Source organism: Ovis canadensis, chromosome 1 (assembly GCF_042477335.2).
Source record: "Ovis canadensis isolate MfBH-ARS-UI-01 breed Bighorn chromosome 1, ARS-UI_OviCan_v2, whole genome shotgun sequence".
NCBI lineage: Eukaryota > Metazoa > Chordata > Mammalia > Artiodactyla > Bovidae > Ovis > Ovis canadensis.
The window spans coordinates 111933669-111956900 of NC_091245.1; the positions used below are offsets into that span (position 1 = coordinate 111933669).

At 53.4% G+C, this 23232-nt stretch overlaps 2 protein-coding genes and 1 long non-coding RNA gene across 6 annotated transcripts; 2 read left to right on the forward strand and 1 right to left on the reverse strand.

The window, feature by feature from the left end:
- The first annotated feature begins 124 nt into the window (after positions 1–124).
- Positions 125–9981, forward strand: CASQ1 (calsequestrin 1). Its single transcript, XM_069545608.1, has 11 exons — positions 125–1235; positions 3572–3656; positions 4417–4517; positions 4724–4835; positions 5176–5249; positions 5615–5745; positions 6807–6852; positions 7215–7269; positions 7490–7590; positions 8388–8462; positions 9401–9981. The coding sequence occupies exons 1-11, from the start codon at positions 957–959 to the stop codon at positions 9533–9535; spliced, it is 1194 nt and encodes a 397-aa protein (XP_069401709.1). The 5' UTR covers positions 125–956; the 3' UTR covers positions 9536–9981.
- LOC138416484 (uncharacterized) lies at positions 9411–12871 on the reverse strand. 2 transcript variants are annotated; one of them, XR_011247695.1, is made up of 4 exons: positions 12649–12843; positions 11967–12089; positions 11698–11795; positions 9411–10892 (listed from the first exon to the last, which is right to left on the reverse strand). It is a non-coding gene; the product is annotated as an uncharacterized lncRNA (long non-coding RNA). The 2 variants fall into 2 exon arrangements; XR_011247694.1 differs by having other exon boundaries at positions 10285–10892; positions 11967–12118; positions 12649–12871.
- Positions 12753–23121, forward strand: PEA15 (proliferation and apoptosis adaptor protein 15). Of its 3 annotated transcripts, XM_069545633.1 has the most exons (5): positions 15811–16201; positions 17556–17677; positions 19213–19386; positions 20711–20866; positions 21014–23121. In XM_069545633.1, exons 1-5 carry the CDS (start codon positions 16173–16175, stop codon positions 21076–21078), a joined length of 546 nt encoding a protein of 181 aa, XP_069401734.1. In that variant the 5' UTR covers positions 15811–16172; the 3' UTR covers positions 21079–23121. The 3 variants fall into 3 exon arrangements, with proteins under 3 accessions (XP_069401745.1, XP_069401754.1, XP_069401734.1); XM_069545644.1 differs by lacking the exons at positions 15811–16201; positions 17556–17677 and adding an exon at positions 12753–13089; XM_069545653.1 differs by lacking the exon at positions 17556–17677 and having other exon boundaries at positions 14601–16201.
- Positions 23122–23232: the final 111 nt, after the last annotated feature.

Here is a 23232-nt window from a genome sequence, read left to right on the forward strand (position 1 = left end):
CCAGCACTTCACGCCCCACGCCCCGTCCTTCCCCTGCATTCTCCAGTTAGGAGTGTTGAGTGAAGCAAAGGAAACTGGCTGGAGCTGAGCCAGGGCGCCGGTCCTGGACGCGGCTCCATCTTTTATTCGGGGAATGATCTCATCCTTGGTCTTGGTTCTTTAAAGGGAAGTGCAAGGGGTCTCTTTCCTGCAGCCTGGATTGCATTTGTACTCCCTGCCTTCCTCCACAGGATCAAACAAACAGACTTGACCCAGAGGAGAGCCCCAGGTTTTAGGACTCAGAGGCAATACTGTTCTTGTCCCTCCTTTACGAATGTATCACCAGTCCAACCTCTGACCCGGAATACAGCCCAGTTTCCCTCTCTCTGAGTACCCTTGCCCTCCCTCAACTCTCCCTAATTACCCCCAAGCCTTCCCTCCCCCAGCCCCAGCTTCATTTACCTCCGACTCATCTCATCTTATTTTTAGCTCCAGCCTTTTCCTTTCTTAATATGGTGATGAGCTCTTAGGCCAGTGTGGGGACAGGGGCTGAGGAGCCCTGGACATGGGGTGCGGGGGAGGGGAAGGAGGCTCTGGGAGCCTGGGTGAGAGGTGGTGGAGGTAGGAGGATCCCGGCCCTTGTGGAGCTGCCCTGGCCTCAGAAGGTCATCCGTCTCCCCTGCCAATCCTGGAGACATATTTAGACGGGACCAGGTGGGGGCCGAGGGGTGCCAACCTCAGGGGCAGCTCCGGTTCCCTCCCCGCCCCCTGCTCCTATTCCTCCTCTGACCCTTTTTCTCTTGGCTCTGTCGGCAGTTTCTCCAGGGCCGGCAGGGTCCTCTGTCCACTGCTCTGGGCCATTCCCCACCCCACCCCCACTGTGAGCCCCCAACTCAGGATTTGGGACCCAGGGGCCCCTCCCTACCCCAGCTGACCTCTTCTAGACGAGACGTGCCGACCCAGACCCCACTACCTCCATGAGCACTGCAGACAGGATGGGGGCCAGAGCTGTGCCCGGCCTGCGGCTGGCACTGCTGTTCCTGCTGGTGCTGGGGACACCCAAGTCAGGGGTGCAGGGGGAGGAAGGGCTCGACTTCCCTGAGTATGATGGCGTGGACCGTGTGGTCAATGTCAACGCAAAGAACTACAAGAATGTGTTCAAGAAGTACGAGGTGCTGGCGCTGCTCTACCACGAACCCCCTGAGGACGACAAGGCCTCACAAAGGCAGTTTGAGATGGAGGAGCTGATCCTGGAGGTGAGTGATGGGGTCTGCAGGCTGGCAGAGCAGGCTCAGCCCCTCTCTGCACCCCTCTCTCCTACAACGCCACATGGACCTCTGAGGGTGGGGCTGGGGGGAAAGGCAATGCAGCAGGATCCTGCTTCCACTAACAGGACACAAGTGGCATATGACCTTGGCCAAAAGAGAGAGGGATTCAGGAACCCCAAAGTACCCCCTTAGCCAGGCAATGGTAGCAAAGAGGGGAGCTGCAGGGAGAATCTCTCCTCCATGCTAGCGGAGGCTGGAAGTACTAGGTTTGGCTAGGACTGGGATGACCTTGGGGGCACCCCAAAGGGGGTGCAAAAAAGGAAAAGAGACTTTCTTCATGGGAAGGAGAGGAATTGCCGTGCATCCCCAAATCTACTGTCCTAGCCAGAACATGCCCGTTCTCTACACACTTTAGGGGCTGCACTCCAAAGAGTTCCAAACGGTATAAATAGAAATGTCAATGACATTTTATTTGCATGGCATTGTTTAGTTGCTAAGTTGTGTCTGACTCTTTTGTGACCCCATGGACTGTAGCCCAGCAGCCTCCTCTGTCCATAGGATTTCCCAGGCAAGATACTGGAGTAGGTTGTCATTTCCTTCTCCAGAGGACCTTCCCGACCCAGGGATGGAACCCACATCTCCTGCTTGGCAGGCAGATTCTTTACCACTGAGCCATCTGAGAAGGCTGCATGTCAGTGATTTCATAGCTATAGGTGTACTGGAGCCCACCATGCCTCCCACTGGCCTCTCAGGCCCCTCTCTCCTCCCCCATCCCATCTGCCCCTACTGGATCAAGCTGGGCACGCGGACTGGAAAATTTTTGTGTTTGGAGGCGGCTTCACCAGGCCTTCCCCAAATTGTCTTTGTGGGAAGACTCTCCTCACCCGCTAGCTGACCTCAGGCATAAAGGAGAGAGGGCCTATTGTTACAAGAAAAAAGCCCGTGTTTATAAATGATTGGAGACTTGGTCACACAGCCCTCCTGGAGCCGGGATGTGTTGGAGTCTCCTTGTCCAAGCTGCTGCAGCTCCTTCTCTAGCTTGACAGCACAGAGGCCCCAGCCTGCCCAGAGCTTGGAGTATTTCAGGGCAAGACATCAGGATTGCAGGCTTTCAGTTCTGTGTGCCCCTGCCGCATGCTGGAACCTGCCATCTGATTAATGAGCTGAGTATTTTTATCCTGAGTGCTCAGCATCCCTGGCCATCCACCTGCCAACCGTCTCCCTGCCCTGTCCTCCTGAGAATCTGAGCACAGACTCGGGCACTCAGATGGGTAAAGGTGGGGGGTAAAGCTGCAAACTGTGCCCCATGCAGAGTGCATCAGGGTCGAGAGCCTGGCCGGAGGGGGTGGGGTGGGTGGGGCCAGGGCCAGGGGCCTAGGGCTGACACTCCATAGCCTAAGGACAGGCTGAAGTAGTCGGTGAAAAGCAAAGTCCCACTCCATTGAGGAAAGCCGGGCCTACTTCACCTGTAGTCTCTCTGTCGGTCTCTTTGCCTCTGAGGGTAACCAGTGTTTGCCCCAGTGACCTCTGCTCTCAGCTCCCCATCTCTCCCCGCTCCTCAGCAACATGAACAGACCCCATCACTACCCTCTTTCTCTCCAAAATTCTCCCCATTGGGAGTCACTCAGAAGAATCCAAGGGATGCAGAACATCACCCCCACACTGAGTATGGCCTTTGTATGGAGGACAGGGCTCAGCTCTGAAGGAGGAAAGGGCCTCAGGCATTCTGAAGATCCCTCAGCACCCTTAAGGAACCCATAAGCACATGAACAGTGCCTTCAAGTTCAACATAATAAGCACACTGTAAATGAGCAATGGGCTTCCCAGGCAACTCAACGGTAAAGAATCCACCTGCCAATTAATCTCCAATTAAAATAAATAAATTTATATTAAAAAAATAATAAAAATGAAAAAAATAAAAAGAATCCACCTGCCAAGCAGCAGATGCAGATTTGATCCCTGGGTGGGGAAGATCCTCTGGAGAAAGAAATGGCAACCCACTCCAGTATTCTTGCCTGGGAAATCCCATGGACAGAGGAGCCTCATGGGCCACAGTCCATGGGGTCCTAGAGTCAGACATGATTTAGCGCCTAAACAACAATAAATGAGCAATAAATGTTCAAGGATTAAATTTGAACCAAGGACCAAAAAAAATGGGGGGGGTGGTGCGGGTAGAAGGGAAAGGAGCGATATCCTGGATCCTGGAACAGCGTCAAGGTCTCATAGTCCCAGAATCCCAAATGACCCAACTCAAAAGAATGAGATGGGAACTCGTGGTTATTAAGACTTTCAGGGGCTGATTTTAACCCTAACTCTCCCTTCAGTTAGCAGCCCAAGTGCTAGAAGACAAGGGTGTTGGCTTCGGGATGGTGGACTCTGAGAAGGACGCGGCTGTAGCCAAGAAGCTAGGTAAGGGTAGGAGCAGGAAGCGGAAGGTGGCAAGTGAGGAAAGGCTGAAAGTTGCAGGGGTATGGCTGGGGGTTCCAGGCTCTCCGTTATTCCTTACAGAGAACCATGCTCAAATCTCAGAGAGAAGTGGAGCTGGCCTTTTTTGTACATATCTGAAAAACAGGGCTAGGTGCTGGAGGAAAGGGGGAATTAGGGAACACAAGTGCGGCTAGAGAGGCCTCCCGCAAGCTCCGCTTCCAATCCCTCCCCCACCCGCAGAGCTGAGGGCCGGATGTTACAGCACCAGCCGCCAGGGGGCAGCACAGGCTGGAGACGGGACTCCGGATGTGGATGGGGGAGGGGTGGTCAGTAATGAAGTCATCCGGGCAGTAATAGCAGAAGGTTAAAGGGCCCGGGCTGGGAATTAGTAACCAGAGTTCTCAGAGGCGGTAAAAGGAATATTTGTCCTTGGTTATGGCAGATAGAGAAAGGGAGACATCTTGCTAGAGTCTGTATCTCCCTTTGGCCTCCCCCGCCTCTGACCTCTTTCTCTCTGGAGAGCCCCTGGGGCCAGACTAGCCACCTAGGCTAAATCCAGGGGGTTGGGCCTCAGGGATATACGGGCTAAGAGGCAGTGGAGGTGAGCAGGGCTGGGGGCAGGGGAGGTGAAGCACGGGAGAGAGGGTCCAGTGGGATTATGGAATGGGCTGTGGCCCTGGATTTGGACGCTCGGATCTGTGGGAAGGCTGGAATCACGGCCCACCTCTGGCTCCCTCCCTAGGACTGACTGAAGAAGACAGCGTTTATGTTTTCAAGGGGGATGAAGTCATTGAGTACGATGGCGAGTTTTCTGCTGACACCCTGGTGGAGTTTCTGCTTGATGTGAGGACCTCTTGGACCTAATGGCCTTGCTTAAAGACCTCATGCCCGTCGGACCAACTCCAGCCTCACACACAAACACACACACAAAGGCAACAGAGAGCCCTTCCTCCCCAACAGAGAGCCCCTTTCTCCCTGATCCCTCTCCCTGTCTCTGCCACTGAGTTCAGAGACTCACTCTCATTCATTCAATGTCCTTGCTCTTCCAGGTCCTAGAGGACCCTGTGGAATTGATTGAGGGTGAACGAGAGCTGCAGGCATTTGAGAATATTGAAGACGATAACAAACTCATTGGCTACTTCAAGAACAAAGACTCAGAGCGTGGGTAACCACCCTCAGACTCCACTGTCCCCCCCCCCCACCACCACTTCATCTGCCCTCCTCCTTCTCCACTGGCTCAGACCCCTGCCCCCTCACCCCTCTTGCCGGGGTGGGTCCAGCGACTGCTCTGATCCCCCGGCACTCTGCGAGTTTCCCAGACAGGCACCAAGGCATTTCCCTTCCCCGCCCCTCACCACTGTATCTCCTCTTGGAAAGCTAGAGGGATTGGGTCTCAGAATGAACCCATTTGCCAAAGAACTGGGGAGACAGAGCGGAGGTGGAGGTGGTTCCCTGGCAGACCCTGGTTGCCCCAGAGACTGACTCTGCATTCCCTCCTCAGATTACAAAGCCTACGAGGACGCCGCGGAGGAGTTCCACCCCTACATCCCCTTCTTCGCCACCTTTGACAGCAAGGTTCTCCTCCCTGCGGCGCCCTGAGTCTCCCTCACTCCTGTCAGCTGCCCTCCAGAGCCCCCTCCCAGAATCGATGGGGGCACCTCCTCCCTCATTACACACCAGTATTCCCCACCCCTCCCCACCCCAGCTTCCCCCACTCCACAGATTTCAGAGGCTCTAACCCAGCCCTCTCAGGCTCAGCCGAAGCCCAGAGAAGTTGAGACACGAGTCCAGTGTCACAATGGCAGTGACGAGGGCCCAGGTTGTCTGACTCCCCGTTTGATACCGGCTCCCCCGCCCGCCCCCATAACACTCTCCACTAATACTGCTTCTCCCCTGACCGCATGTCCCCTGCTCCAATCCCCCATCCCCTTCCCCAAAAGGTGGCAAAGAAGCTGACCCTAAAGCTGAATGAAATTGATTTCTACGAGGCCTTCATGGAGGAGCCTGTGACCATCCCAGACAAGCCCAACAGCGAAGAGGAGATCGTCAACTTTGTGGAGGCACACAAAAGGTGGGCATGGGGGCAAGCCCCTGAGCAGGGTGGGCTCCTCCTCAGGAGCACGTCTGGGAGATGGGCTGGGGGAAAGGCAGCTGACCAGGAGCCTGGTCTCCCCTGGAGACAAATACCTCTCTGGGGACCAGTGTTCCCTGGCGCACTGATGCTTTTGCACCTAGCCAGAGCCTTACACACAGAAGGTGCCCCATAAACCTGTATAGTTCACTGTGATGTGGCCTGAGACCAGCGTTGAGTGCCTGTGGTCTGCTGGGAACACTGAAGTGCTCTCTTTCTTATTCTATTTAATCCTTTAACAACCTTAGTTAGAGAGAGTCCACAAGGAGTGTCAGAACAGGGATCCTAAGCCAGGTCTGACACATTGCCTATAGCAGTGGTTCTCAACAGGGCTGGAGGGAGTGGTGACATAGGGGGATGATTCCGTCCTCCAGGGGATATTTGGCAATGTCTACAGACACTTTCGGTTGGAGAGAGAGCTACTGGTGTTTAGTGGGTGGAGACCAGAGATGCTGCTTACTATCCCGAAGTGCACAGGACAGCCCTCCCACAACAAAGAATTATCCGGCCCCAAATGTCAAATGCTGAGAAACCCTGCCCTACACTCACGCATTAATTCTCTTCCTCCACAGCTGGGAACACCCATTCGTCACTGTGAACACTACTTGCTCTCACTCTCCCCCACTAGAGTACGGTTTTCTCCCTCAGGGCAGGAGTATGTTGGCCTCGTTGGATTCTGTCTCCGCAGCACCTAGCACAGCTTTAGAACATCTCTAGCACTCAATTTGTGAATGAATGAATGAGCATCCAGATGTCCAGTTCTTTCTCCCAAAAATCTCTTTTCCAGTCCCCTTGCCCACCCTCTGCTCTCCCACCTGCTTCAACCATGCAATGATCTGGGCCTGGTGCCCAGAGCTTAGTCTTTTCCAGATGGCTTGGTTCTGGGCTACAAGCTGTCTGTGCCCTAGGTGTGACCCTGTGGCAGCCTCTGCTCACAGGGATCCACTGGAGCCAAGGGTGTCCTTCTCGCCCGCTGAGTAGTGCCCTTCTCTCTCTTCTAGATCAACCCTGAGGAAGCTGAAGCCTGAGAGTATGTATGAGACTTGGGTGAGTGCCCCTGGATGGGGCCAGGCCCTGGGCGAGCATGGGAAAATTCAAGTCCTGGGAACTAGTCCTGCTGTTCCTCATGTCTTGCTTGTAGGAAAGACAGTGCACCAGCCAAGGTTGAGGGTTTCTGTTCTGAAGAACGTGTCAGGAGCTGGGGGACACACATAACTTGATGACGATGCCAGAGGAGGAGCCCTAAGCTCTGGGGCTGAAGGGTTTGCTCGAGGAGTGTGGGTGACAGGAACATTCCTGCTTCAGAAGCTAGACTGCCACAAGACTCAGGTCCAAGATCTAGGGTCTGTTCTGGGCTCACTAACTTCAGGGAGTATAGCTAAGGTCTTCCTCCCCACACCCTTCAACAGGAGGACGATCTGGATGGAATCCATATTGTGGCCTTTGCAGAGGAAGCTGATCCTGGTGAGGAAGGAATACTGGGTTGGATGTGGGAGGCAGGGGCACTGGTGAGAAGGGGAGATGGGGTATTAATTGGAGCGTAGGCTTTTAACACGCAAGATGTGTTTGCTCAGAGCACAGTTTACAAGCTAGACATGTGGAGCTATGGGAGGCGGGAACAGAGAGCTGGACTCTAGTTCCCTCTGTGCCCCGTCACACCCTTATCACCTGTGTTCCCTCCAAGATGGCTATGAGTTCTTAGAGATACTCAAGTCCGTGGCCCAAGATAACACGGACAATCCTGATCTGAGCATCATCTGGATCGACCCTGATGACTTCCCCCTGGTAAGAAACATCACTGGGCACTGCTGTCCTCGGCAGGGCCTTAGTCTGGGGCATGTCCTGAGGGGGTCTGTTTCAGAGTCCCTGCTCCCATCTCCCAGTGGAGGACCCTACTGCATGCTCAGGGCCACTAAGGGCATCCTCAGAAAGAGGACACAGGGCGGGGCGCGTGGAACAACAGGATTCCCAGCGCAGAGGCTGAGCAGCTAGCTCAGGTGCCCAGGGGCACCTTTCTCTTTCTAGAGAAATCCAGAGTTTGGGGGAGCAGGGGGCACATTAACCCTGCACGTGGGTGTACATAATCACAGAATCAACTCACAGAGACTCCATGTCTCCGGGCGTGGCTCTGTTCCCAGCCGAACCCCCAACACCTAAAACATTCTTTGTTGAAAAGAGAACAGATAAACAGAAGTGTGAGGACCAGTGGCAGTCACTGACTATAACTCCCTTAGAGATGCAGGAACTGAGGGCCAGGGAGAAGTGACTTGCCCTGAGTCACAAAGTCAATCAGTAGCAGATCCAGGATCAGAGCAGGCTTCCTATCTATCAGTAGTTTTCTTCAGAAGGAAGCGGCCAGTGTTCCCAGCTGACGCTCCTGATACTCTCCTTTTGGTATATCTACTCTTTCTGAACTGCTTAGTTCTACTGATTCCCTTCAGGGACTGTAGCTAGACCCACCGTCCACCCCCCACAGGCTCACAGTGTCCTCTGTCTCCCCATTGCTGGCCCTCACACGCACCCTCCTGGACTCAGGTATTCCTAGTCTCCATTAAGTTTTACCATATGTGGTCTCTCCACAGCTGGTTCCATACTGGGAGAAGACATTTAACATCGACTTGTCAGCCCCACAAATAGGAGTCGTCAATGTTACTGACGTGAGTTTCCTTCAATCATCCCTGGCTGACTTCCACCTCTGCTTCCCAGCGTAGCTAGTTCTCTGCTTTGCTAACAAGGAATTGAGGTCCCTTCCCAGAGGAATCAGACCGGCCCAGTCTAATGGCTGGAAAGAGGGAAAGATTCCTGCCCTGAATACACTCCTGCTTCTATCTGTTGGAATTTGGCTGCTCGTCCTTCAAAGCCCAGTTCAAATCCTCTCTTCTCCATGAAGTCTTTCCAGATCTCCCATTTGCAATCATTTTCTTCCTCCCAGAGCCCATTTGGCATCGAGAACATGACTTTTATACAGCTATTATGTATCATGTGTGTCTCTTCCAGTAGTCTTTGAGCTTTTAGAAGGCAGAAATCTTCTCTTTCACATACATATAAAGAATAAATCATTTAAATCTAAAAAATTTAAATACACTGGAGTTCTGGGAGTGAAAATTATGAGATGTTATTTCCAAACTGATGGAAAAGTTACAGCAAAAGGTCAAAAAGAAGGAAAATGAGTATCAGGCCTGGGAAAAGGCAAGTCGGATTTTACGGCTTCAGAGTCCAGAGATCTCTGAGGATGATGCCAGAAAAGCAGGTTTTAGAAAGTCTGGAATGCTAGAGATTTTGACTTTATTTTCCAGGCCATGAAGAGTCACCAGTGGTTTTGCATCAAGGGCATGATAGAGAGGTCTGTTTTGTGAAGCTCAGCACAGCCAGAGCTTGTTAAGAAAGACCAAAGGGAGAAGGTCTATTTGCTGACCAGCTGTTCTTTCTACTCCCACTGTCTGTTCCAACCTGGACCTTCATCTGGACAGTTCTCCTGCCCAGGGACAGATGCAGAGAAGGGGACAGAGGGTGTACAGAGGCCAGAGAGTGGGAGGACAGGTCTGGAGACCTGAGTCAGGCTTAGTTCTGATCCCTGGTCTGTGCCATGTCCTAGGCGGACAGCGTATGGATGGAAATGGATGATGAGGAGGACCTGCCCTCTGCCGAGGAGCTGGAGGACTGGCTGGAGGACGTGCTGGAGGGCGAGATCAACACAGAGGACGACGACGAAGACGACGACGACGACTAGTTGCCGTGGCAGCCGTCTCCCGGCCCCACCCGCTCTCCTCCTGCTCCCCTCTCCTTCCCTGAGCTCCTCCAGGGATACTAGGTTGTCCTCTGCCATGGGGCTTGTTGGGGTCTATATGCTAGGTGCTGAGATTTCCCAACACACCAGCTCAGCTGTCTTCTCTGGCTTCTGTTTCCTGTCCCACTGCGTCCCTGTATCAATTGTTTCTTCCGTCACTCCCTTCATGCTTCCTTGTGACTCCCCCCTTGCCATATCCATGGGTCCCCATCTCTTCTGTTCCCCTCACCTGAGCAACTCCTCCTTACTCTCTCAAGTCCTCTGTCCTGATTGTCCTATCCCTGGCCAGAGGGATGGGAGAGTACTGTGTTTGGGGCTGAACTTTAGCAAACTCTTGTTGATGTATTTGGGTCAAATGAGACCTCAATAAAGGATCTGGGGCAACATTAGCAAGTGTCTGCTGATGAGGTCTCACCCCTACGGCAGGAGGAAGGCAGCTAGAGGGTGGGGGATTTAGGTGTGGGTACCTTCTTAGGGGACTGTGATCACAAGGGGGTGGGGCTCTTCCCTCTGGACAGTTATCCCAGAGAAGCTTGGGTTATTTATCTGCTGCAAGTCAACAACGCTTTGCTGAACACATGGTGTTCCTCTAGCACCACTGTCAGGCTCTGGGAGAACAGACAGTGCCGAGCCTGTCCCTGCTCTCCGGCTGATTAGTCTCACTGGGAAGTCAAGACAAGCACACTAAACAATTGAAGAAAAATACAAAGCAATATATAATTAAGTGATTATGTGCCACTTGATAGCATCCTCCCTTGCAGCTCTTATTTGAACAGCAAGATTGAGCCCAAATAACACTTCCTCGGTTAGGCCTTCCCAGAGGTGGCCCTTCCTGCAGCTCCCTTCTCTGGGTTCCCACCACACTCTCTCCATCCACCTCCTGCCACCTGTATTCTAATGTCTGTCCTTCCCACCAGACTGTGAGCCCTTGAAGGAAGGAAGGACCCCAGGCTTCTTCTCTGTGTCTACAGGGTTTGGTACACAAGAAGTCCTTAGTAAATGTTTTTTGAAAGAAGGAACAAATGGATAGAAAAGACTCGAAAAAGAGAGATGAGAATAGGTTTTGATGGCTTCATAATGGAAATGAGTATTTTCTAGGTCTTAAATGAAGAGTGGAATTTGATTGGGGCAAAGAAGTTGGGGAGGAGACATTTCAAGTGGTGAAAACATCAAAAGCACTGGCAGAATGTATGTGCCATGCTAGGGGTATAGAGAGGAGACCACATACACAAGAAGAGTTCAAATGGTGGCTGTGAGGTTGCTGTGCATCCAGGCCTAGGTCGCAGAGGTGTCCTGTGAGCTAGGGAGAGAGAACAACATGTAATCTGGCAGTGATGAGCAGGATGGATGGGGGAAGGAAGCTGATGGAGATACCAGAGGAAGGGAGTCCAGCTCTTATCAGACTGTTACAGTAATCAAGTAGAGTTAGGAGAACGTGGGCTGGAGCAGTGGTCAAGGGAATACAAAGGAGACCTTTTAGTTTGTACAACGGGAATTCCCCCAGACCTGGGGGCCCACTGGCAATCCTGGCAGGAAGGACCCACATTCTCTCCAGCACAGGCCCAGGCTGGGGTAAGTGTAATGGAGTCAGGAGTAGGCGTGAAGGACAAGCAACTGAACAAGCCCGTAACTAACAGATGTTACAGTTTTCATAGCCTGAGTATAAAGACATTGCTGGACAACTTAAGAGGATGTCTGAGCATGGATGAATGAGACCTAAGGTGAGAGAAGTTTTCACCCTCCACAGACAAATCCAGGAAGTCTTCCTGGAGATGGTGGCAGAAGCATAAAGTAGAAACCACCTATTCATCCAACTTGTACCCATCTAATAAATGTTTAATACATGGTATGGGCACTAGGCCATACAAAAACATTGCAGAACCTACTCTCTAGCACAGGTCAGTGGAAAGCCCCGGACTAAACGATAGCTCCCATGTTTTAAGCATCCATCCGTGCCAGTCACTAGGGACTTACCATTTCTAAATCTCACCAGAACCCTGTGAGACAGACATCAGTGTTCCCATCTTACCCACAAGGACACAGGCTCTGAGGCATAACCTGCCCAAGAGAGGAGGAGAGCCAGCATGAAGCCTGAGTCCCCTTACCTGGCTGCCTCTGAAAGATCTGGATCTTTCACTGACTGCACGCAAGTCATTCAGTTTTTCTGAGTCTCAGAGGTGGGTCAACAAAACAGGTTTTGGCCCTACAACTCAGAACAAAGGAGACATATGCAAAAGCATGTTAGAATATGTTGCTGTCACGGGGGCAGGGACAGGGCACCCTGGGGAGAGGATGCCATAGCAGAGAGAGACCCAGAGCAGCCAGCTGGAGCCTCTTCTAGGGGAAATGTAGTCTCACGAAAGGAGGGGCTCACCTGAGGCTTCCTGAGGGGTCCCCTGCTGGAACCCAGGTGAAAGAACCAAGGCTGGTAGGTGAAGCCGGGGCATTCCCGGGGGTGACACAGACACTGATGGGGCTCAGACCTCATCAGCAGGCTCTGCCAGAGTTGAGGAGAGACCCTTTAGGCTGGAGAGGAAAATAGAGGCTTTTCTACTTCTTCCTTCCCGCTTGCAGTCTGCCTGAGAATCTGAGGGAGGAAAGTCCCTAGGGTGGAGGGAAGTGAGAGCGGCTGCTGGGCCTGGGCAGAGGGGTAAAGCAAAGAGACAGAGGGAAGCACGGCTCTGCAAGTCGTCTATATTTGCATGCTGAGCTCATTGCTGCTCTTTTTCTCCCCAGAAAATAAAATTACATCATGATGCAGGGGGGGAGGGGGAAGGCTGGAGGGTGGTAATTTGGGAAAGGTGAGAGGAACACAGGGGGCGGCCAGCATCATCCTGGCGAGAGAAGATCTGTAACTCCAGGACAGGCGAAGAAACCCCCCACCTTGCTTCTGGACTCCACTCCTCCCCCTCTCCCTCCTTCAAGGTGGATAAATCTGAGTGGTCATTTACTACGTCTCCCCTGACCCATAAAGGGAAGAAAAAGGTTTTTTTCAAACACGGAGTCAAGCAGCTAAAAGGATCCAGAGGCCAAAGGCCTTCCAAACTCTAACTTACTCTTTGCTGTCCAGGGTCCCAGCCACTGTGGTCACCGAAAGGTCGTAAGGGGAGGTGTGTGTTCCTTTGGGAAGAATTAAATCTGAGAATGGGGGGGGGGGCGCGGGTTGGCTGTTTAGGGGAAGAGGCAGCGTCACTAGTCCAGTCCTCCCTTACTTCTGCCCCCATCCCGAGTCTTCCAGAACCCCAGCCCCCTCCTGCCTCCCCTCCCCCTCTCCCGCCCCTCCCCGCCCCCCGCCCCTCCCCGGCTCTGACATCACGGGCCGGCCGGGTGGGGTGAGGCGGCGCCGGGCTCGGGCTCAGGCTCCGCGGGCGGAAGAGGCGGCGGCGGCGGCGGCAGAAGCGGCGGCGGCGGCGGGAGCCGAGGAGGAGGCTCCGGACGCTGCTCAGGAACCGGGGACGCCAGAGTGCCCGCTCCCTGAGCGCTCAGCCCCGGAGGCGGTGAGAGGGCCGCGAGGGGACGTGTCGCGGGGAGGGGCAGATCTGGGGTCTGGGATTGGAGGGGCGTCGATCTGGGACGCCTGGGGACAGATGCGGAGCGTGGGGGCCCCGGACGGGTTCGCTCCGTGTCAGGCCCCACGGGCTCCGTCTCTGTCGGTGTGCTCGAGCGCTGAGTGCGTGCTGGAGGCTGCGTGGCTCCGGCCGCCCGTTCCACGGTGAACGGCAGTTTGGGAGTCGGACCGGGGCCTGGGGATTGGGGTGCAGCCTGCTTCCCGCCCAGCCGGCTCGGCTGGGCCAGCTCCTGCCCCTCCCTCCCCTTCTCTGGCTTCGGACTCGCCTCGGCTGGCGGTCTCCCTGCCCAGCCCTGCCTCAGTTCCGCCAGCAGCCGCCCCTACTCCGAGGGCTTAAATTCGGCAGCTGGCACCACGTGCCTTCATCCAGTCTCTGCACTTGGGGAAGAGGTGGGATTGTCGAAGGCTAGTCCAGAGGGAAGGAGTCGGGAACTGGGGGGTGTAGAGGAGTGAAGTAGCTAACGTAAAACCTATTCATTTCATATAATCCGTGTCAAAATTGTCAGGGACACACACACACCTACAAGAGACACGCCAACACACACGGTGACACACAGCCATGTGACTCTTACACACATCAACTGCACACAGCAAATCACAAACAGCCCTGCACTTGGGCATCCAAGCCCCCACCTCATCCCCACTGCCTCCCTTGTGTGAGTCTTCTGGAAGAGTATCAGTCTAACAGGACAGCTGAAGTCCACCCTGATTTTCTGGGTATTTTCTCCCAGCCTTAGGCTTCGGATTGCCCCTCTTTAAAACAATGGAAAAAAAAAATGGTAGAAAATCCTGGTCACATTCCAGGACAGGGAGACAGGATCTTGAGGGTGAGTGAGGCTGCTACTTTGAAACTGAGTGAGGGTAGGGGCTGCTGATGGCCTCTCTTGCTGGGTCCAGTTGGAGCTTAGGGTGCTGGGAGTGGCTGGCTTCTGGGCTTCTGAGTGGCCAAGGGATGGAGGAGGGGGTGGAAGAAAGGGAGAGGGAGAAAAAGAAGAAATGAGTATGAGTCAGCCAAGGATGGAGCCCAAATCAGGGAGAGAGAATGAGGGGAATGTGTGTGACAGGCAGACAACATGGAGAGAGGGACACAGGGACGGAGATACAGTCAGGGAACAGGGAGAGGAAGGAAGTGAGAGTCAGAGATGGTCAGAAGAGTGGGGACAGTGCTGGGGAATGGACTACAGAGGCTCAGAAATTAGGGAGGATGAAAGCAGGATGGTGGTGAGACCACTGGGAGTTAGGGGAAACATGCTGAATATGTATGTTTTGTTTCCCTGTGTGTCTGGCCTCCAGGCTGTCAGAGCGATTAACTTTAATTGCTCTTCCCTTTGTGGTTAAACACTCCTTTGGGGAAATTGCCAGAGATGCCCTAGGCTGCTGGCTGCCCTGGTTGCCTACTTCCTCACTTCCCTGACACCTGTGCCCATCATGTGTGCATGTATTGTCATGCACGTATAGGACCAGAGTTACACCCTGCATGCCATCCCCTCACTCTCTTAACAGCGTCACCCACTGTGCAGTGGTAGACATCACTAACCTGTGTGCAAACTTATTTTCTTTATAGCAGGGACACTCACTCCTTCCTAGTATAGCTATAATAGTACAGTAGCTCTGTGTATTAAAATGAGGACACCAAGTCACAGAACCCAGGAGTACTAAGGTATTCTCGGCTACCACCAGGTAGGATAGGATGAAAGCCCATTTAAAGACCAGGGACAGAGGTAATAGATGAGGAAGAGAGAGAGATGGGAGAGAAATACAAGTAGGAAGAGAGAGAACCAGATGATTAGAGAATGGTGCAGCCCCACGCCCTCTCCCCTGCCCTGCCTGGTGTCTCCTCTTGCTCTCATCTTGGGCCCAGTCTTTCTTCTCTCAGACTGAGGGCTAGAAGCTTCGCCCCTGTCTCTGTGCTCAGGCGTAGCCCATTTTGCTTCTTGCACTGAACATTTGGAGGTCCAGGTGCCCTACCTCACCCCCTCATTCCCAGGCTGGCTCTGGAGTCCTAGAGTCCTCTTCTTCCTACTTTATAGATATAGATGCATCCTCTGCACCCCACAAAAGTTTGAATAGAAGCTAAGGGGAACAGTTGTGTATGACTGTAAAGGGATAATTAGGGATGGACTACAGGACTGCTTGAATTTGGGGCCCAGATCAAACTTAACTGGGCACTTGCCCACCCCATCCCTCTGCTTTGCTGTGAGTACCACCCTCTCAAGCCCAGGCAGTAAGACTGACAGACCTGAGTGCCTACAGGCCCCCTTCTGCCTGCTGCAGGGATCTCCAGGTCCTTGCAGCTTCCCTCAGCTTAGGCAGCTGCAGCAGATGTGAGGGAGGGAGGGGTAGCAGCTCTTAATCCTAAGGCTTCTTAAATTTACTGAGGATTTGGAACCAAATGCTAGGGAGTGGGGATAATCATGAGTTAATGTCCAAATGCATAGAAATTCTTGGGGTGCTGCCACCTCCTCCACAGGAGGTTACCCCAGTTTCCCAGACTTCTCCAAGTGCCCCCAGGGCCTGCCTCTCCCTCCCCAGTGCCCATGGAGCACCCACCTCTCATGTTCCCGACCACTGCCATCCTAGAAGGTCAGAATATAACCCTTACCTCTTGCCCCTCTCCCTCAGCATCCTCAGTTGGTTTGACTTTTGTCAGGGCCCCACCTGCAGCCAGCTCAGGAGGAGAGGGAGGCAGGAAGGAAGGTGTGAGGAAGCGGTGAGCAGAGCGCAGAATGATCTGGGAGGGAAGGGGACTGACTTCCTGGCAGCCTCAGCTCCGGTTCCCGGTTCCTGCCTGAGTATCCTGTCCCAAGAATGGCCTCCACCCAGGCCGCCTGGTGTTCCTGGGCAGCCTCTGCCCTGTTCCAGAGATCAGGAGGACTTTCTGAGCTATGGGGACAGGAGAATCTCTATAGGCCCTATGGAATTCTGAATCTTGGGTGAGAAAAGCAACATGGAAAGTGAAGGAGCCAAGCTTCTGCCAAGCCGCACCCATCATGGCCAGACTACAGCTGAATAATGGTTGACCAGGGAGACTCGAGAACCAAGTAAGGAAACTCCCCCCACAATTCCCTGCTGTTGCACCTGCTGCCACACCCAGGCCTGGGCAGATGGCCGTCTGCAGGGAGGCAGGCCACCAGGCTGCCTTTCCCAGCTCCCTCATGGGGCCTTTCCCCTATCGCTTCTGTCTCTTCTTACTCACCATTCCCCACATCCCTCCCATCCAGTGGTGTCATTGTCCTGACAACTGGGATGGGGGGGGCCAGAACTGAGGTTGCCATGGTAACCGCTGAGCTCAGGCTGCAGCCTTCTCATTGTGGACTCTGTGCTCCCTGTCCCCTTTGCTGCCGCCGCAGGATTCCTCATTTGCAGCCTCAGTCTCTCCCTCTCCCTACGGCAGTTTGCTTCCTCCATACTGTAGGCCCCCTCTTACCCTTCCTCTTTTCTCTGGATGTAAGCTTGTGATTATCTGCCTGCTTTCACATACTCTCAGCTGGTCAGGCACACACACACTAGACCACATACACTCAGAACCACTCATCCAATGTTGGCACATACACATCCGTTACCAGAACATGCACACACACCCACAGACAGCAGCACCGCCGCCTCCCTGCGCCTGTGCCCACACTCAGAGCAGCACCCACACAGGGTTCTGGCGCACACACCTTCCCACCCCATTTCTCTTAGGGGCCTGCTTGCATCCATTCCACTCTCACAGAAAGGCCCTACCCACCGCCCCCAGGCTTAATACACATTAATCCCTTCCCACCTACCTCCCCTGTAAGTCTGTGTTTGATTCAGAGTCCTAAATCTTAACTCCTCCCAGGAGCTACACACACACACACACACACACACACACACCTCCCTCCCAGGAGCTACACACAAACACACACACACACACTCCCTCCTCCCTCCCAGGAGCTACACACACACACACCCACACACCCCTCTCCCTCCCAGGAGCTATACACACACACACACACACCTTCCTCCCAGGAGCTACACACACACACACACACACACACCTCCCTCCCAGGAGCTACACACACACACACTCTCTACCTCCCAGGAGCTACACACACACACACTCCCTCCTCCCACAGTATGTCTCATTTACAAACTTCTTCGATGTGAAAGCAGGGCGCCGTGATCCTAAAGTCTGTCCCATTTTCTAGCTGAGGGCTTGGTCCCAGAGGCTCCTCGGTGGGGGCAGTCTTCTTGAGGGCCTCCCTCCCACGCTGCCCTTTTCCTTTCTGCTCTTTTCTTACCCCCCTTCATTATTATCCCCGTCTCTGAACCCTGTCCCCGTCATTCGCCTGTCTCTGTACCCCACCTCCTGTCCTTGGATTATCAGTGCAGGGGGCGGGGGCTGAGCTCGGGCCTGCTGCTGTGGCCTAGATTTCAGGGCGGAGACGGTCCTGGAGCTGACAGTCGGAGAGCCGTGTTCCTGGCCCAGCCTGGCAGGGCCACCGCTGGGCCCTTCTGTCTGGCTGCACCTGGGTGTGCAAGTGAGCATGCATGTAAGTGCCTGCTTCTCGTGGGGGTCATGCTGGCCCTGCCGCCTGGCTTATTGTGTGTTTGTGTCACGGTGCCTGCCGCCAAAGGAGGCTTGTTTGTTCTGGTCCAAGCAGGGGGCTGGGAATGGGGCCTTCTGGGTCCACACCCGTTACTATATAGTGGCCATGCTTCTCCGCCTCAGTGTTCCTCCATATAAACAGAAATAAGGAAAATGGGGTGTGTCAGCCAGCCCCTTTCTGCAGTATTCCTAGCCCATTCTTGGAGAGATTTGTGGGCAGTTTCGTACGAGGTCGTCTCCCTCCTTGCTCCACCCCTTGGTCTAGCTACAGAGTGTTTACGGCATAACTTATTTTTGTAAATGCTTTACTTTTCTAATTATAAAAGAAATATAGTTCTGGGGGGAAAAAGCCCCTTTTTAAAAACCTACCACTAGAGTTGTATATTTTATCAAATCCAGAAAGTTCATTCTAAGGTCTGACTTTTTTCTGTCTTAGCCATAGTCCCTATCTTAGTGGAAGGAGGGTCTTTGATGTCCTCTCCCTTTTCACCCAAGAATCATGCATGGGGCATGGGGTGAAGGCCTAAATGAGGTCTAGCCTTCCCAGCTTTGGGGAGGTCATGTGGAAGGTAGTGCCAGCAGGATGTTGATGGAAGCAGAAGTGGCAGCCCCCTTCCTGCCAGACTTTCCCAAAGCAGCATCTGAACCCCTTCCCCCTGCCACCCAGCCAGCCTGAGAACTGGGCAGGGGGCCAGAGCCAGCCGCTTGGTATTCTTGGGCGTGGGGGCTGTAGGCATAGCACAAAGGCTAGGAGAGAGGGTTGTGTGGAGGCCTGGCAGCCATCAAGGGAGAAAATGGGCTCTACAAAGGTGGGGCTGTGGCCCATTGCTTTACCCTCCCCACCCCCACCCCAATGACTGAATACAGGGCTGAGCATGGAGGGGCCAGGGGACCATTAGACCAGGCAACTAGGCATCTATCCAAAAATGAGTCACTGGTGGGGTAGTGGGGAGTTGAACTGAGGGACCCCATTTGCTTCTGGAAAAGAATGGGAGCTAGAACATGAGCCACCCCGCCCACCCCAGCCCCTTCTTTTTAGCTTCTTACTGCCACAGCAAGCCTTTCCCTGGTAGTTGTTTCGGAGTATTTTGTTTTGTTTTTTGACAGGGGGAGGGGTTGCAGGTGGGTGGGGCGATCTGGGTGAGAAAGTCAGAAGCAGGTTGCTATGGTAACCGCCTCCTCAGTCAGGGAGCTGTTGCCAGGGTTACTGTTACAGGGAGGAAAAGGAAGAAAAAGAGATGGTGGGAGAAGGAGGTGTGATTTTTCACTCTAGACTCGAGCCTGGTCCCTAGCTTTCCAGTTACTTCCTGTCTGCTCTTGTCTCCCTTGGGTCTTTGTTTACTTCTTCCAGCCCTGGCCTCCCCAGTCTGAGTTCAGGGCACATGCCTGGCAGGGCTGAGGAAGTGGGCAGTGCCAGTGAGTGAACCAGATCCTGAAGCTCAAGTTCAGCGTCCTGTCTCCTTGTTCCCCCAACTCCAGTCATGGCCGAGTACGGGACCCTCCTCCAGGACCTGACCAACAACATTACCCTTGAAGATCTGGAGCAGCTCAAGTCAGCCTGCAAGGAGGACATCCCCAGTGAGAAGAGTGAGGAGATCACTACTGGCAGTGCCTGGTTTAGCTTCCTGGAGAGCCACAACAAGCTGGACAAAGGTGGGGGAAGGGCCACAGGTGTCTGACCGCCAGCCTCTCAGGCTCAGGTCATGCAGCAAGTAGAAATCAGACCTCCTGTACAAAGACCTCCTCTCTGAGAAGGCAGGGTGAGAGGAATGCTCTAGGAGAGGAGACCGGCTCTAGGGCAGTGGTCTTTACATTCTTCATGGTTCCCTTGTCAGTAAAAATATTAATTCAGCAGATGTTACTCAGATCCTATTATCACATATATAATAGAACATTAGAAGTCCAAAGTGATAAAAATTTAAAACCACAAGTTCTATCATTTCCTTGTCTACTTTTAGAGACCACTGCCCTGGAAAGGGCTTTGGGGAGGAACTCATGTTTAAGATGGCCCTGAAGGGCAAGGGGGATTTCAAAGGTAGGATCCAAAGGAAGACCTGCTAGGCAGAGGGACACAGTATGTTTAGAAGTGGCTGGAAAGGTGAGTTGAGACGGGGCTGTGGAGGGCCTTGAGTGATGCAGCATTTGATAGGTGAGGTGAATGACCTGAGGGCCCTTTCGGAGAGATGAACCTGTAGCATGGAATATAGGGAGGCTGAAGGAGGACATGCTGCACTCAGCGGACTACGGCAGTAGAGGGGAGGAGCCAGGCAAGAAGGCCTTGGCAGTCTCCTAGAGCTGGCCAACTCACAGGCACCATCCCTCTGGTCGTGTCCATACCTTCTTGTTCACAGTTACCCTTCTCACTGGGCCCAGAATCTCCCCCAGGTTGTCTCAGATCCCACCCTTTCAGTCCCACTTGGGCTGCGAGGAAATTCTGATGCATGTTGTGGTTCTGTCGCTAAGTCACATCCTCTGTCCATGGGATTTCCCAGGCAAGAATACTGCAGGGGGTGGCCATTTCCTTCTCCGGGATCTTCCAAGTCCAGGGATCGAACCTGAGTCTCCTGCATTGGCAGGCGGATTCAGGCAGGCGGATTCTTTACCACTGAGCCACCAGTGAAGCCCCCGTTCTGATGCTTACTTGGAGGAAAAAAGGAAGAGGGACAGGGCAGATGATGGGTATTTGGAAGGCCACTTCATTTTCTCTGCTCCCCTCCCCTCCCATGTGGAACCTGGTGTTTCACCTACATCTCACATTCTAAGTCTGTAATCTTGAGACTTAACTGATCAATGACCTGTCCTTCCTGGGAACAGTCCTCTGGCTTTCTGTTCCTGGCTTAGTCACCCCTCGTCCTCCAGGGAGGCCTCCCTCTTCCGGGGGGAGCGCCCAGTCTCCGTTCTTGAAGCCCAGTCCAGTAGTGTAGGGGAAGCCGACAGCTACAGTCTGGCTCTGACCCTGTCTCCTGCCTTCCTCTAGACAACCTCTCTTATATCGAGCACATCTTTGAGATCTCCCGCCGTCCTGACCTCCTCACTATGGTGGTTGACTACAGAACCCGTGTTCTGAAGATTTCTGAGGAAGATGAGCTGGACACCAAGCTAACCCGTATCCCCAGTGCCAAGAAGTACAAAGGTAAGAGGCCATGCCTTTCATGCGCAGCTCTGCCCCTCCCACGGACTACCCGTGGGATACTTGAATTTTGGGAGGACAGAGGCTCTGTTGGCCTACCTGCTGTCTCCCATGACTTCTGTCCCTGGACATGTCCCTTTTTGCCCTCAGACATTATCCGGCAGCCCTCTGAGGAAGAGATCATCAAATTGGCTCCTCCACCGAAGAAAGCCTGAGCAAGGGGGAGGAAGAGGAGGAAGGTTGGACCTTCATCAGACTACTCTTTCCCCATCCTCCAGGGGAGGGGCAAGGGCAGCCCTCCCCCATCTACCCACTTACTAACCCGGTCCTAACCCCTTACTGTGCGCGTGTGTGTGCGTGTGCGCACGCTCTGGCTGTCTGTCTACATGTCTAGCTCATCTAGTTCCTCCTCCTTGTGAGGGGATGGGGGTCAGGGGCTGGGGGTGGTGGTGGGGCTCAGGTTCCCCACTCTAGGGGGAGTTGAGGGCTATTTCTATGCAAATAGAAATAGACACATTCTCTTACTTCCCTTTCCTCCACTCTTCCCCCACCTCCAAGTGTGGAAACAGAAAGGACCTGTCTTTTCCTACATTGAGGAGGCAAGGCAAGAGTGAGGCATGGGAGAGCTGGGTGAATCTAATGAAAAGCAGTGAGAGGGAAAATGAAGAGGCCACCCAACCCCCACCTGGAAGGGGCAAAGAGAAGCAAGGGGCAAAGAAACCAGAGTTTGTGTTTGTACCCCAATGCTGGACTGGCTGAGGAGTCCTATCTCCGACTGTTCCTCAGGTTAGAGGGCCTGGGCACCAGCAGGTCCCCTTTTGCTCCCCTTTCATAGGCCTAGGGTGGGTGTGAGCCAGGGACCTGAAGAGAGACATCACTGGATCCTTCCCTGGCCCCAAAGTTCAAATCCCATGGAGAACCCAGCACTAGATTCCACCCCCATCCCCCACTTTTGGAGAGACTATGCTGGGAACATGCCCCCACCACTGAGCCTGAGGGGATGAAGGCAGAGAGGAGTTCTCTTTTCTACTTGTTTATTCCTACTCAGACTGTTGCACACACTAACCTTGGGAGTTCCTAGAATAGAAATCCTTAGGTTTTAATTCCAGCCCTGTTTCCACCTACAGAGTCCCAACGTGGTTATTGCAGGCAAAGTTCCCTCTCTCGGTGGTCTAGAAGCCCCTCCCCCAAGGTAGAAAGAAGGGAAGAGGCTAACTACAGTGTTTCCGTTGCACTGATCCCCAATTCAGTCCAGGAGGGGGCTTGGTAACCCCTCTCCCTCAATATCCTGGCACCTTGGGCTTGTGAACACCTCCTAGCCAAATCACTAGAGTACAGTGACCCCAGCCTCCTGCCTGTCCCAAGTGAGCCCTCCCCACCCTGACCGTGCTAACTGTGTGTACATATATATTCTACATATATGTATATTAAACCCGCACTGCCATGTGTACCCTTTTTCTGTGGTGTCTAGCATTAACTTATTGTCAAGGCCCGGGTGGGGGTGGAAGGAGAATGCCACACTGAAGGGAGTGGCAGAGTCAAATTGCTATATAGTCGAAAAAGAAAACTTTTTTAAACTTTAATTTCACATGTAATCTCAAGAGACTATTTAAGTGAGGTGGGGAGCTTTTGGGATGTTGGGAACAAAACTTCAGTGGGAGGGAAGGGCTGGCTGTTGGAGAGGGAAGAAGCCAGACTGGCTGGAGAGCACCCTCTACCAGCCCAGCCCAGCCCAGCCCAGCCCAGCCCAGCCCAGCCCAGCCCAGCCCAGCCTGTCCCCTCTGGCCACTGCTGCGGACACCTGCCTTAAAACACACACCTCGAGTACTCCACAGTTTTGCCTTAAAGGACCTTCCCAAGTTTCCTCAGCCCTGTCTGGCTTTCTCCCTCAAGGAGAGAGAGATACTTGTAGAACTGGGAGGTGGAAAATGAGCATGAATTGTCCTTCCAAGCCAGGATATGTTATGTGCGATAGAGTCTGAGGAAGAGAGAGAGAGAGAGAGAGAGAGAGAGGGAATAAAGAGGCTCTTCAAAGCGAGGCTTCCTTTGAAGAGAGGATAGGATGAGATGAGAGAAGGGAGACAGGGTTCATTTTCACCAGAGTGTAGTAAATTTCTCTGTAAGGCAAAATAATCTAAAAAGACTAACCTGCCCCCCCCACCTGCATACTGCTGTGAGATTGCCCCATTCTCTGCTCCTGTCTGCAGTGTGCACGGCCTTGTTCTAACCCTGGAATAAAGGTGATTGATTGTACTGTACCTAACTGATTTTAGAATTTCTGTGAATGACCAAGATTTTGGAGACTTTGGATGACTGGGAAGGGAGGGAGAGCAAAATTTACCCCCAAATCATTAACTGCCACCTGGAAC